The sequence below is a fragment of the Pogoniulus pusillus genome, chromosome 14, assembly GCF_015220805.1.
Source record: "Pogoniulus pusillus isolate bPogPus1 chromosome 14, bPogPus1.pri, whole genome shotgun sequence".
NCBI lineage: Eukaryota > Metazoa > Chordata > Aves > Piciformes > Lybiidae > Pogoniulus > Pogoniulus pusillus.
The window spans coordinates 8,472,042-8,486,275 of NC_087277.1; the positions used below are offsets into that span (position 1 = coordinate 8,472,042).

General features: G+C 37.6%; 1 protein-coding gene across 4 annotated transcripts in view; it reads left to right on the forward strand.

The window, feature by feature from the left end:
• Window positions 1–14,234, forward strand: part of COL14A1 (collagen type XIV alpha 1 chain) — a 109,210-nt gene that overhangs the window by 31,301 nt on the left and 63,675 nt on the right. For 3 of the 4 annotated variants that reach the window (XM_064154212.1, XM_064154213.1, XM_064154214.1), the window contains exons 1-5: window positions 6,466–6,620; window positions 7,844–7,995; window positions 9,033–9,162; window positions 11,695–11,840; window positions 13,118–13,247. In XM_064154212.1, coding sequence (XP_064010282.1) covers window positions 6,548–6,620; window positions 7,844–7,995; window positions 9,033–9,162; window positions 11,695–11,840; window positions 13,118–13,247 — 631 coding nt within the window. In that variant the 5' untranslated portion in view covers window positions 6,466–6,547. Of the gene's footprint in view, window positions 1–3,679; window positions 3,836–4,444; window positions 4,565–5,932; window positions 6,098–6,458; window positions 6,621–7,843; window positions 7,996–9,032; window positions 9,163–11,694; window positions 11,841–13,117; window positions 13,248–14,234 lie in introns of those variants that run through there. The other variant, XM_064154215.1, reaches the window with a different exon arrangement.

The following is a 14,234-nucleotide window of genomic DNA, read 5'->3' on the forward strand; positions in this document are numbered from 1 at the left end:
CAGAGTTAGAGAAAATGGCAAGAGTGTTATCTAATGTTTTCATTTCTTCTTCCCAAACTCCTTAGCGAGACTTCTGAGGGAAATAGACATCACCATTGTTTCCTTTCACAGCCTATAATATAGTTCTTCTCACCAAAACATTCTACCCTGCTTCAAACTAGCACAAGCCTGGGTTATTGTTTGTTGTAGAATGCAGCACTTGAAGAAGAATAATGTTATCTATATAACATTAGGAAATATTAGAATCATAGAATCAAGCAGGTTGGAAGAGACCTCCCAGATATATATAAAATTAGGTAACATGTCTCCTCCCTACAGTCCTACTCTTGCAACTGGTAAGTATTGTATAATTCAGAGGGAAGTGATATCTTCTCTCTAAGTGCTGTTTTCTTGATGTCCAAGTAAAAGATGCACAAACTGATCGCAGTGTTGAAACGTGCAAATGTGCAATGGGTTAAAACTCTGAGTGTTGAAAGCTTTCTCTTTTTTTCTTAATGTGGAATTACATGATGTCATTTTTTTTAATGTAGAATTACATGATGTCATTGTCCTTTGTGAATTATTTTTGAGAAAATTGCCTGTTAAAGCTAGGTTTAGATAGTTGAAATGTTCAAAATTATCTTCAAACCCTATAGGGATTCATGACTTTGTGTGGTGGTAAGGAAAAATCATTTACTAGAAGTGGTAATGCAAATTGACTCATTTCAGTGGAGTCTGTAAATTCTGTGCTCCATGCTGTCATTTAGACTACCTTTTTAAACTAGGGTCATGTAATCATTGTGTTCCTATCAGGTTTTAAAGATTTCTATATGGCATGTTACTCTGCTTAATATCTCACTGTTGTTTATTCCATTTTAGGGAACTTTCTGCAATTCTATTAAGTACAACAAGGAGAAAACATAAGCAAATAGTGGGTGTACAGAAGTAACAAACCCTAAATGTTTTATGCAGAAAAGATTGAACAAGTATCTCCTATCTGCGAAGAAAGAATCACATTTTCACATTCAGTGACGTGGCAGTGCAATCTTGGATCAAACCATGCATGTGTTTTTAAAACACACACACACACACAAAACAACAAAGAAATTGAATGATTTATTTGCACTGATCTGAAGACGTGGAAATAAAATATTGAAAGGAGTGCTGCTACCGTTTCCTTTATTCTTTGGGTTTGACTTGATTTGCTAAAACAAATGAAAGGTTTCATTCACATAGCTATCAGTGCAGGATTAAGGAAGATTTATAGGCAAAACTTGTTGATCTGAAATGGGTAAGAGGTAGGTTACTGCCTGGGATTCATAGTGAGCAGAAGATTTGAGAGGCAGGGAAGGGATGTACAGCCATGCAAATCTTAACTTTATTAGGCTGTATGATTGAACCGTTGGGACGGCATTAAGATACATCTGCACTATAATACAGCTGCTTGGATGTGAATCAGGGGTCCAGTTCTGTCATTCTGACTGGTGTTGAGTAGCATTTTACTTTGCCAAGAGTTCTTTTGAAGCTTTAGAAGCTAACTGTGGCCAGTATGAGAATGGCACAATTGAACTGCATGTTGGTGAAAGGCAAATACTGCAAGTAATGTAGGCTGATTAAGAGGTAGTTCATTTGGCAAAGATACTTAAAACATGAGCTTTGCTGTGACTAGTGAATTCATATGTTCTGTTCCACTAAACAGATTGTCTCACTGAAGTCAAGGGCAAGTTTTCCTATTGACTTCAGTGTTAGAAAGATTTGGACCTCCTTTAGCTTTATCTTCCACTTTAAAATAATTTCTTCTGATGCTCACTAAATGTTCCCCAGTGTTTATACATTAAAATATGTTGCCAATTCAAATAGCATTGTCTTGTACTGTAAAAGCTAAAATAAAATATTTGTTTTGGCATCTTTGTAAGTGGAATTTTTGTCATGTGTTTAGAACTTACTCTACACTGCTAGCTGCACGTAGGAAATGTTCCCTGCTCGTCTAAAAACATTTTTAGCACATGTTTAAGACATTAACTGTAACTTTATGGCTTGGGTTTCTTGCTTAGTGGATTTACACTCCAGTACTAATCGAACTCTTAATTATTACCAATTGTTTGAAGTCCTTTTGCATGTCAGTTTACTTTTGCCTGGGAGACTCTCATTTTGTCTTTGATGTAAAGATTGTCATTAATAATATGGTGTTAAAGATTTAAGTTGCTAACCATGTGGTTTATTATCTTTCTAACAGGACAGCTACTCGTGAGCTAATGGCAACAACATTTTGATTATTTCTTTCTGAGTTACTTTCTCTTTGCTGAGCATCTTTGCTCAAAATCTGTTCATTTCTAGCAATGTGCTTGATTCCTGTTTGTATCACCATAAGTGTTGGTATCCTTTGTCAACAAATTTATACAGTGAAAAATGATGATAAAAAATGATAGTAAAAGTTGGACTGCAACTCGATTCCCTAATTGCAGGTATTCTGTAGTATTCAGGGACGTGATTTTCATCCCTAAATGGTTTGTGGTGCATGGTACTAACATGTTTGCTTTGGCTTCCCTGCTTCTATTGTTATTATATAGACGGTCTTGTGACAAATTTGTTATCAGCTTCAAGCATAAGCTCTTGTTTGGTATATCTGTATTGCATTCATTACTGATACATTTTCCCTCTACTATAGTATGAAACCACTATTTCAGCAATCTTTTACAGTTGCACCACCAATTCTGTGGGAGACAGCAATCTGTCTGAGGTTGTGGAAGCCTCTTGCTTTTTCCTTAATTCCCCTCCTGTCATTTTTGTGAACTACATGTGAGACACTTGTTTAGGTTTCCTAATTTCTTATGATTCTGTATTGCTAAAAACCTTATTGGCTTATCTTTAAATTTTGTTGCCTAATCTCTACCCCCATTGCCTCTGATACCCTCATTGGATAGATAAACCTTAGAGACTACTAACCTGCGTCTCTACTAGTTCTCATCATGTCCTTTCTGTTGCCTTTTTAATGCTCTTTTGTTTTCATGTCGTTTTGCCTGTATCTGTAAAACTAAATCCTCATGTGGTGACAGTCATCACAGAGACTGTGACTGAATGTCACAGTCTTTTCATTTTACCTTTGTTATATTGACTATCTCCTGCTTAGGTTTAACACAGCATATTCATCTGACCTTTAGTGTTACTCTAGACTCCCAGGGTGATGATGTTCTCTTGTAAAACTTTAGAAGTCTACAATGGCAGCTGAAGAAGTTTTACTATAGAGTTGTTGAGATGTATAGAAACATCTGCTTTTCAACATTGGTTATAAAAGGAGTCTTGGTAACTGTTTTGGATGTCTTCATCTCTGGGTAGCTCTCTGTGTTGCCTACACCTGGAGCTAATTGTCACAAACTATATACTGTGTGTGTACATTCTTGGGAATGTAAATGAACTGCTGGTTTGATGGTGTTAAACAACAGATGATTTTATCTTTCAGAAGTACTGTATTTTCTTTTTCATGGGTCTTCCAACCATAGTTTTGAACAGCTTAATGACAAAAAATGGAGTTCTGTATGAGTTGATTTAGTGATTTTTCTTGTTTCTCCCTTTGGCCGTCGATGAAAGCTTTAAATATTAAGCTGAGTGGAAAGAGGAAGGTATAAATACACTGAGTTACAATTTTATTGTTTAATTAACAATAAATTAACAATTTTGTTTTTATTTTAATGATTTCCAGGAAGCCTGTTTACCTGTAAAACTCCAGCAATTGCAGATATTGTCATATTGGTAGATGGTTCTTGGAGTATTGGCAGATTCAATTTCAGGCTTGTGCGACTGTTCCTGGAAAATCTGGTTTCTGCTTTCAATGTGGGATCTGAGAAAACAAGAGTAGGTAAGGTGCCATGGTTTTTTTTCTTAATAATTCTGTAGCAGTATAGAAAACTCATGATTTCAGGATAGTTAATAGTTATTTGTGCAAGATTCATCCTTACCTGGAACTATCACTTCTACCATAAGAGTAATCCTGCTGGAATGTTTGTAGTGCTAATTCCAGGTTACTGTGATACTCTGGACGTGGACATGAACTTCAGTCAGCATTAGATCAGACCCTTGCTGTTCAGTTTTTGAAAGAAGAATATGCCAGTGGATGGCTTTTTCATTTAAACTGGCCTAAATACTATTTCTGTGTGCTACTTATATTTTACTCTGTTCAAAGCATACTAAATGTCTTTCAAAAAGACATTGAATCTTAGAAAACTCTGACAAGTCATGCAGTCCTCCTTAAATTTCCTTTGCACTTGAAAGAAAGGCTTAGAAACTAAATTGAGGACTTGCCACTAAGAACAACTTTATACTATTTTTTTGGCATAAAGCAATTCAGTTTTTGTAGCATGAAGCAAATCTTATGGTAAGCTTACTGTGGGTAACCAAGTGCATAAAGTGTAGATATCTGAATAAAAACCCTGCTTTATTGTCTAATGGACTGCCTTACTTTCCTTAGGGCTTGCTCAGTACAGTGGTGATCCCCGAATTGAATGGCATTTGAATGCCTATGGCACCAAAGATGCTGTTTTGGATGCAGTCCGTAACCTGCCATATAAAGGAGGGAACACATTAACAGGTACAGTGAGCTGTAGCTTTTGGCTTTTATTTAAAGACATATTCTGCTGCACAGACAGAGGAAGTGTTAATGCTGGTTAGGAATAGTGAAAAAAAAAAAAAGAGTTTTTGCAGCTTGTTAATGGCTTTATCCAGTATCAAAGAAGTCTTTTTCTGCAGTGCTTGACTCTCTGGCTTCACTGGCTTTTTGTGCTGAAAGTGTTTTAGCTGCTAGAAAGAAAATGTAAAACCCACTCATAATGTTTCTGCACAGAGCATTATTCTGGAGAAGGAAAGAATGTTGTTTCATATCTGACAACTGGCAATAGTAACTTTTCAGATGATCACCTGGGGCTTTTAGATTTCCATTGACCTTCCAGTAGTTAGAGCAGTGAAGCCCCAGAAGACACTAAAGGATGGATAAATGGGGGGTGCCTGTCAACCTGGGAAAAACGTGCTCACTGCATATAATTCCAGCATCATCAAAGCAGCATTTAGTAATAGTGTCTGTCTTGCCAGGAGAATGATATATTCAAAGACCCAGATGTGGCTTAAAGTAAATTGCTGCCATCTTTTATTCCCTCCTTTTATTTTCTTTTCTTTTTTCCTTTTCCTTTCTTTTCTTTTTCATTTTAGCAGAGAGGGAAGGGGAGAAAGATTTCCATTCTCTTCTGCAGCAGCCTTTGTGTTGGTAGGGGTGATTGCAGTAGGACAAAGGACAGAAAGGCTCTAGTCTAGGAATGAGATTGCTGTGAGACAGCAAGTAGGAAATGATCATGATTATTTTATATGGATGTTAGAAAAAAGGTAGGTGGGAACCTTTGCTGTGGGAGTTTTCAGATAGGATCTCATTGTAATGTGTTACTTTGCCCCAAGGAGTTGTTCTTCCTTCCCTTCAAAATAACCAGCAGTTACAAAAATCAGATTCACCAATAGCTTTATGTAGGCTTTTGTTCAGCTTCTAATTTAGTAAGCACAAACAAACAAGTGAAAGCAAGGTTATATGTGGTATGGGGATTTACTCAGCTATCTGGATCTTATGTTTTTGCATAAGCAATGTAGATAGAAAGAGAAGGGACCTGATATTCCAGCTTTGGAGAGTAGAAAAGGAAAGATAATGTGTTCATGGGAAGATGATTGGTTTCCATATCCAGTTTAAAATGCATTGATCAAAAGGCTGTTAAAGATGAATGTCACCTTCTCTGTGGTTCAAAATACTTTTTGTAATTTAATCTTACAATAAATAAATAAATAAATTCTTCTATACTTACTCTTCTTTAAAATGTTTCTCCAGAGTTTTAAATCGAGTGGAAAGACAAGCACTATGGTATTAGTAAATTAACAGACATTTTTCCTTCTTGCAATCTTGTAAAATGTTCCCCTTTTATAGGTCTTGCCTTAACTTACATTTTGGAAAACAGCTTTAAGCCTGAAGCAGGTGCAAGACCTGGAGTGTCTAAAATTGGTATACTAATCACTGATGGGAAGTCCCAAGATGATGTTATCCCTCCTGCTAAAAACTTACGAGATGCTGGCATTGAGCTCTTTGCTATTGGTGTGTATTCTGCCATATTCATGTATTGTGTCTCATTATACTCCGGTGTATTTGTACTTGTTGCCCTCTACATGAAGGAAGGGTTCTTTTCTCTCTGTGTCTGATAAGTCTCATCATTAATTTAAATCTTCTTTAGAATATTGTCCCAATCATTGCTGCTGTAATTGGAATTTCAAAGTGTACAGTGGAAAATAGATCATTTACACTGGTAGAAATTAATGTCTTGAAGTAACATCTTAACAGCAGAGCAGTCTGTGGTTGGTCATTAGAAGAAATAGAAAGAAATGGGGTTTAGTAATTTTTTTTTTATCAGTCTCTGTGCATATAAGATTTTTGTATTTGGTTTTCTTTCCAATGAAAGGTGTGAAGAATGCAGATATCAATGAGCTCAAAGAGATTGCCTCCGAACCTGACAGCACACACGTCTACAATGTTGCTGACTTTAATTTCATGCACACCATTGTTGAAGGTCTTACCAGAACAGTGTGCTCACGAGTAGAAGAACAGGAGAAGGAAATCAAAGGTGATTAAGACACAAGATGCAATGTAACTTCTTATGGATTTAGAGCTACAAATCTCACTCCAAATACTTCCAGTTCTAAGCTGGCTTCTGGTACTTGGCTCATCTTCTTCTGCTCACAAGAAAGTACATTGTCACAGAAGTTATTTTTTCTTGACACCTTTTTTTGCTTGCTTTGATATTTTTGATCTTTGCTCTGTTTTGGTAAGGGTAAATATTATGATATTTGGTAGCACCAAAAAGATCTAAAAATTCACTCTGATTGAATTGTTCTGTTTGTGCTGTGCTTTCCATCTCCTAAATTACTTTTTTTATTGTCTCAGACATTTTTACAACTATTAAGACTGCTTTACCTCTTCCTGATGATGGATTTTTTTTTTCTCTTTCTTATTTAATACATGTGAAAAAATGCATTTCAGAGCATTAGAAAAGATGTTCCTCTATAAAAGAGCCTTCTCTGAGTAGAGTATGTTTTTACTTTTCTTGCTTCGTTTGTGATTTTGCAGTATGACAAATATGCTGTGATATTTCAATAACCTTGTAATGTGTAAGTCAATAAGGAAGGCTGTCTTTCACACATTTCTACCTGTGCAATGAAAAAATGGGTCTTAGGCTTTGTTCCATCCTTTCCCTCTTACTCACTTGGAACTGGAAGAAATAAAGAATATTAGCTTTGTCTCGTTTGTGGGGGGGAATAAGCACTCAGTTGGGAAACTGAGAGAGAGGGTGGAAAAAACACAGATTAAACATCTTTGTGGAAAAGAATGGTTGCCAGAGAAGATGACCTTTCACTATATCTCTTCAGTCTGCTGACAGGCAGCATATCAGTTTCCAACCTACAGAGGAGCACAGCTGACCACAGCTGCATGTATTCTCGGATGCTTTTTGTGACTGGGAAGAAAGCAGTCAAAAAAACCCAGCAAACCAGAAGCAAAGGGCTTAAAAGAGTGCTGTGAGGAAAGACAGGAAGGCTTAAGTTTTATATATACGTATATGTATTTTTTTTTCATATAAATGTTTATAAAAGATCATGGAGGCATATTTCTGGCAAAATCTCCATGTGTAATAGTCATTAGTAGTTCTTTGTTTTCACTGAAAGTGACCTAAATGCAGTAACTAGTGACTTTATTTTTATGAGGAGCCATCTTTGGGGCTTCAGCAAATACAACAAACCAAATAATTACTTTGCAGAAGGGAATATGAAAATTGTGTTGTCTCTAACTTAGGAACAATTGCTGCTTCACTTGGAGCTCCTTCAGATTTGGTCACATCTGAGGTAACGGCTAGAGGATTCCGGGTTAGCTGGACCCATGCACCAGGCAAAGTGGAAAAATACAGAGTTGTGTACTACCCCTCTCGAGGAGGGCAACCAGAAGAGGTAACGGGGGAAAAGCATCCCAAAAATGTTTAATACAGCAGCAAGAACTAACCAGACAGAAAACCAATGGTCTTATTTATATCTGTCCTGAAATTCCCTGTGTGAGCTCTGAAGTCCACTACAGAAAGGAGATACAGCCACGTTGAATGCTGGTGAATGTTTGGTAGTAATCAGGCTGCTTTTCTACTACATAGTAGTAGTATAGTATAATAGTATGCTGTGAGCATTTTTGGGGGTTGGGTGAACTGCCTTTGTTTACCCATATCTTGAACCAGTCCTAGAGACTTCTATTTACAAGAACATAAGAGATAGGAGCTGATGGTAATCCACATTTTCACACCCAAGAAAATTAAAAGGGAGATGATATAGGTGTGTATTTTAGGATGCTTACAACTGGTCATTGAGAACTGGACTGAGGTGTTTAGTTGAACAGGACTTAGACATTTTGGAGATGGGAAAATAAAAAACAATGGAACAAGCTTTTGGCCTCTGCTGCCAGCTTGCAAAATTGAAAGGAAAGGCAGAATAGGAAAAGAATTTAACTAAGGACATATTTTATTACTTTTTGTACTGGAAGCATGTTTAATGTGGATATGTATTAATGTCAGTTTGAAATACTATTTATGTAGTGTATGTAGTACTAAAGTAATATTTATGATGAGGTTTTGAGCAACCTGTTCTAGTGGGAGGTATCCCTGCCTATGGTGGGGGGTTGGAACTGGATGATCTTGGAGGTCCCTTCCAACTTAAACCATTCTATGATTTTGTAGTAGATTAATTACATCAAAAAGGCCTTAGTGTACACTCCTAACAGTATTCCATCCACTTTATCTAAGCAATTCTTTTCTTCTAAGTGGCTGATTATAGCAGCTAAACATTTTGATTATGGATGTGGTTGCTGTATATGGTAGCAAAATTCGATGTACATCAATTCTTAGTTGTCAGTGTACAAATTGCTTGAGTGGGGGTTTGACTGACTTGATGGTAATATGGTTAGTTTGCTTTATATGCATTTAGTTATATTTTCTTCTAAACAGGTTGTGGTAGATGGAAGCTCATCAACAGCAGTTCTGAAAAACCTGATGTCCTTAACTGAATACCAGATAGCTGTCTTTGCTATATACTCAAATGCTGCCAGTGAGGGCCTCCGTGGAACTGAAACTACGCGTGAGTACACTTGTTATGTTTGTTCCAGGTGTAACTGTCTGTGTTTAATCATGCTGTGTAAGCATACAGAAGGGAGACTTCTTCAATATAGCTTCTTATAATGAATTTTACTTAAATCAATTTTTGTTTAAATTAACTTTGGGCTAAATTCCTAAATTCAAATGGTCTGTGGATATCTAAACATTGATAAAGTTTTCATCTGCCAACTTTGAAGTTGATAGTGTCAAACACTACATTAGTAGATAGGGAATTACTGACTGATCATTTTCACCTCATACATGGGAAGGCAATGGAGCAACTAATCCCTGAAACCATTTTTCAATTACATAAAGGACAAGGAGATGAAAAGTAGTCAGCATGAATATATGAAGGGGAAAACATGTTTGACCTCATGCAGTTCAACAAGGCGAAGTGCAAAGGCCTCCTTCCCCTAGGGAGGAAGAATGCTGTGCATCTTAGTAAACACCAAGTTCACTGTGAGCCACCAGTGCACCCTTGTCACAAAGGACAAAAGCACTAGAGAAGGACAGCTAGAAAATTGAGGGAGGTGATTTTTGCCCTCTGCTCAGCACTGATGAGTGTGAAAATCACTGATGGGGGGAAATGAAGAAGAGAGTTCACAGGATGTCAGGGGTTGGAATGGACCCAAAGAAATCACTGAGTCCAACTCCAGCAGCTGGGCTCTTCTCTGTGGTGCATACTGACAGGACAATAATCAATAGACACACATTAAAGTAACAACATGAAACTAAATCTCAGCAGAAGATGACACTGGAATAGGTCATTCAGTGAGGTTGTGGTGTCTGCATCTCTTGAGTTAGTTAAAACTTGATCACATGCGGTCCTGAGCAGCCTACTTCAGCTGCCACTGGTGGAACAGGGAAGTTACACTGTCTCAAGAAGTGCCTTTCATCCTCAGTGGTTCTTTGATTCTGTGTCAGTGCTAGTCTTCCCAGTCTGAAAAGAAAATAAAATAGGATCATACAAAATCATTTAAGATTTCTGTTCTAGTCCCAAATTCCCAAAATGTCATCTCCAGCCACATTATACTCCATGACATGGTGTTAGGACCTGTTTAACTTATTGAGGCAGAGAACAGTCCCATACTGAGCCAACAGGATTGTTTTTGTAGTGCACCTGGTATGCCTTTGAAGTCACCTAGTCAAGTTCTGACAGAGTCCATCCCTGCTGGCTTTCTGAGATCTGATCAGATCACACCCCAAGGTCGTGCAGCGTCAAGTATTTCATGCAGCTGTCTCTGATAGTGTGTTGGAAGTAATAGTCTGTCGTGTACAAGTATTAATCACTCCACATGCTAAAATGCCTGCAGTTTGAAAGTATTTTTTACTATCCTAATGGAAAAGTATGGAAAATTGTAGCTCAGATTCCTGCTTTTTTTCTGACATACTTGGCAGATTAAAATAGTCACCAATCACAATAACTGACATAGAACATTATAAATAGCTTACAGGTATGTGAAATCTAAATAAATATGTTCAAGGTGCATAATGATTACAATGCTTTCTGATTTAATAGTCACTTTGAGCTTGAAATACATACTAAATGCATTTACATTTTAATTTGATGCAAATATATTTTTATCTGTTATAGTTTATTCCACTTGTTATTTTTAGTAGGTTTAATTTAGCTTTGTTTTACCAGACTGTTGGGATTGTCTGATAAATGTCCAAGATACAAATCTGCATTATCTGCTGGATATTTATATTTGAAAATTTGAGCTCATCCACTGAAAATTCCAGTAGAAAACTGCATCTTGATTAATTTCCAATCTCTTCATTGTTAATTATTATGTATATTGCCAAAGTACCTAAGAGTTCCTGTTGAGAGTTAAAAGCGTGAATCATATGTTCGAGTTAGAGGATTCTTTTCTTGTGGATTTTTAGAATCAAAAGAAGGGAAATGACAGCTAATGGATACTGTCTCTTGTCATCCTTGGGCAGTTTGAGCAGCAATGAGATAATGTGGCAGAAACTGCCTTCACAATGTCTCAACATGTACTTTCTGTAGGTGTCAGAGGTCTGAGTGGAGCTCTGAGGCGGGAGACTGGAGTAGACTGGCACTTGGGAATTATTGCGAGTGAAGACCTGACTCTGGGGACTGCTACTTGTTTCTAATAGCAGCCATGCCTGGTGTTTGATAACGAGTGGCCATGCTCCTGCACAGCAGAGAGAGGGAAGGGGGATATCTGAACAGAGGAATTTGGTGCCTAAAGAACACAAATCCTTTACTTGAAATGGTCAGAGCCATTTAGGAGAACAGCTGAAATGCTTTGTAAGGGGTTAAACTCTGCCCTGGTGTAAGACTTGGGTAGGTCATCATTTCCTTGTTTCCCTAGTTCTGCCTTCTGTTAGGTACTGATCAGCTCTTTGGAAGTGTGGCATGCACACAGCACTTCCATGTCTGAGATAGCTGTATTCCCTTGTATTTCCTGGGCTAAAATAAACCATTTTGAAAACTAGTTGTTTGTTTAGGTGAGACAATCTGAAAGGTCTGTCTCTTGTTGCATTGCAGTTGCCTTGCCAGTGGCATCAGATTTGCAGTTGTACAACGTGTCCCAGAGCAGCATGCGAGCAAAGTGGAAGGGAGTAGCAGGTGCCACAGGTTACATGATCCTATATGCTCCTCTCACAGAAGGACTGGCAGCAGATGAGAAGGAGGTGATGTATTGTGCTTTTGTTTGAATAGCCATTATTTAAATCATATAAATGTTAAGGAATAAACTGGTACCTGGCCTTTAACCTCAAACCTGATCAGCAAATACCTTGGGGTTTCTTTTCCATGACTTCCTTAATTGCTGTATGTGTTACAGACTATTAAGTGTTAAATGCCAGTTGATTAATATATCACTACCATAAAAAAAGCAACAATTTCAGCAGAATTAAAGTGACTGTTTTGAAATGGCATTTGAGATGATACTTGTATCATCATATAAAACTGACACTGGATAAGAAACTAAGTAAAACTAAGATATATACTTGAGAAACTAAGTAAAACTAAGATATTTTCTAAATGTGTTATCAGAGGACCTTTGAAAGTAAAGAAAAGTGTGATATTTACTGATTTTAGTGCTATTCAGCTTTTATTTTTAAGTTTTAAAATAATGGCTTCCATCAGAAGCTATTTTTAGGATATACTTGGAGAAAGAGAAGCAGATTGGACAAGGTAAAGTCCAGTCTTCTGTCACTAAAAGAGTAGCTTTTGGTATAGAGTTTAAAAGTTTTTCTGCTCGAGTCTCTGTGTGTGGAACTAAGATTGCATACATCATTTCTGTTCAAGCAGGAATACAAAGGAGCAGGCAGGGGCATGTAAACTTGTGGAGAGTGTAGGAAGCTACTGAAAGCTCGCATAGACTTGTGCTCTCTCCTCAGTGAGTGGCTGTTAAAAACATGCTTCCCTGAGCATACTTGGTTCAGGAGGACTGAACTTTACCCACAATAAAGTTTCTGTTGTTTTTTTTTTTCCTGAGTAGATAAGTCAGTCCACATTAATGTGCCTCTTGGTGAAGAGGTGGAGAAGGAAAATGATGGGCACCTCAAATAGCAACAGATTTGAGCCTTGATGTTCACAGAGACCAATTCCTCCTATGACTTTCAGTTTTATGACTGAAGATAAAACAAAGTGTATCTGAGAATTAAAAGGCCTTATAGTAGCTGTGCATTCTAGGGAAGACTATTTTGTCATTGTTACACAACTAGTTACTTTTAAAGTCCCCTTTACCTGCGTGCTGACTTCTGGGGTTTTGATACTTTTGTTCTTCTGATTATTGTGTAAAATCCCCAAATAGCACTTGGCCTAAGTGCTGCAGGCACAGTAGCAGACAAATGCTTAGCAGAGCATTTCATCATATATCTAATTCCGAGTGTGTAAGTAGTATGCTCCCCCATCATGAGCTGATTCAGAAATAATGTGTCTTTTCTATTCATGACTTTTTTAGATAAAAATTGGGGAGGCCTCAACAGACCTTGTACTGGATGGACTATTGCCAAATACAGAATATACAGTCACAGTTTATGCCATGTTTGGAGAAGAAGCTAGTGATCCCCTTACAGGACAAGAAACGACACGTAGGTAACACTTATCTGTATCCAGTGTTAATAAAACTTCAAAATGGTCTTTGCACATATTAGAATGGACATATGATTTAAAAATCTGATTAGAGTAGTCCATAGGGCAAAGCCTTAATCGTATGGCAGTTTCTCAGTACAAGTACTCAGTTTAGAGAGGCTGAGGATATGAGTTGCTACAAAATAGCTTGGTTTTGGAAACAGATTGTGCACTTAATTCTTTGGTAGTGGTACTATGAATATCCCTTTTGGTCTTGCTGGAACTGCTGATGGTTTGCTAAACTTGCTGAAGGTGAATGAAGATCACCATGCAGAGCGAAATTGAGACTGTCTAGCCTACTGTAGCCAAAGAAATGACTGTGTGTGGGAGTCTACTCAGATGAAGTTCATTCCTCTGGCTAAGTAGTAGTACAGATGGAAAAGAAGCAAAGAGAAGATTTCTGTCCAACTCCTGCTGCCTAACATCTGGTAAATGAAGAGTTGGAATGCGCCTGTGCACTCATGATAGATGGTGTGTTTTTAATAAGCAGCAAGAATTTTGCCAGCTAAATTCTGTCCTTTGCTAACTGTACACAGCACTGTATGTCAGCTCTCTAAACAGCCTCAACATTTAGAAGACAAAGGAACTGAAAATAAGTTGTTGTGCTGCTGGGATATTTCTGGGACTGCATTCAGTGACATCTTTCTTGCTCTCAGTAGTGGACTGACCGTTTCCTCTAGTTTTGTGGTCCTGGAATGGATAAACCAGTGTGAAAGTGACTTGCATTTAATAGATGAGAGAAATTCAGAGTATGAAAATAAGCAATTGCCTGGCTGCTCAGGGAGTGGTGGAGTCACCATCCCTGGAGGTATTTAAAATACATTTGGATGAGGTGCTTAGGAACATGGTCTAACAGTTGTGTACAGGGAGATGTTAGGTTATGGCTGGGCTTGGTGATCTTGAGGCCTTTTCCAGCCAGGAGTTTGTGTCATTCTAGGGTGATCAAG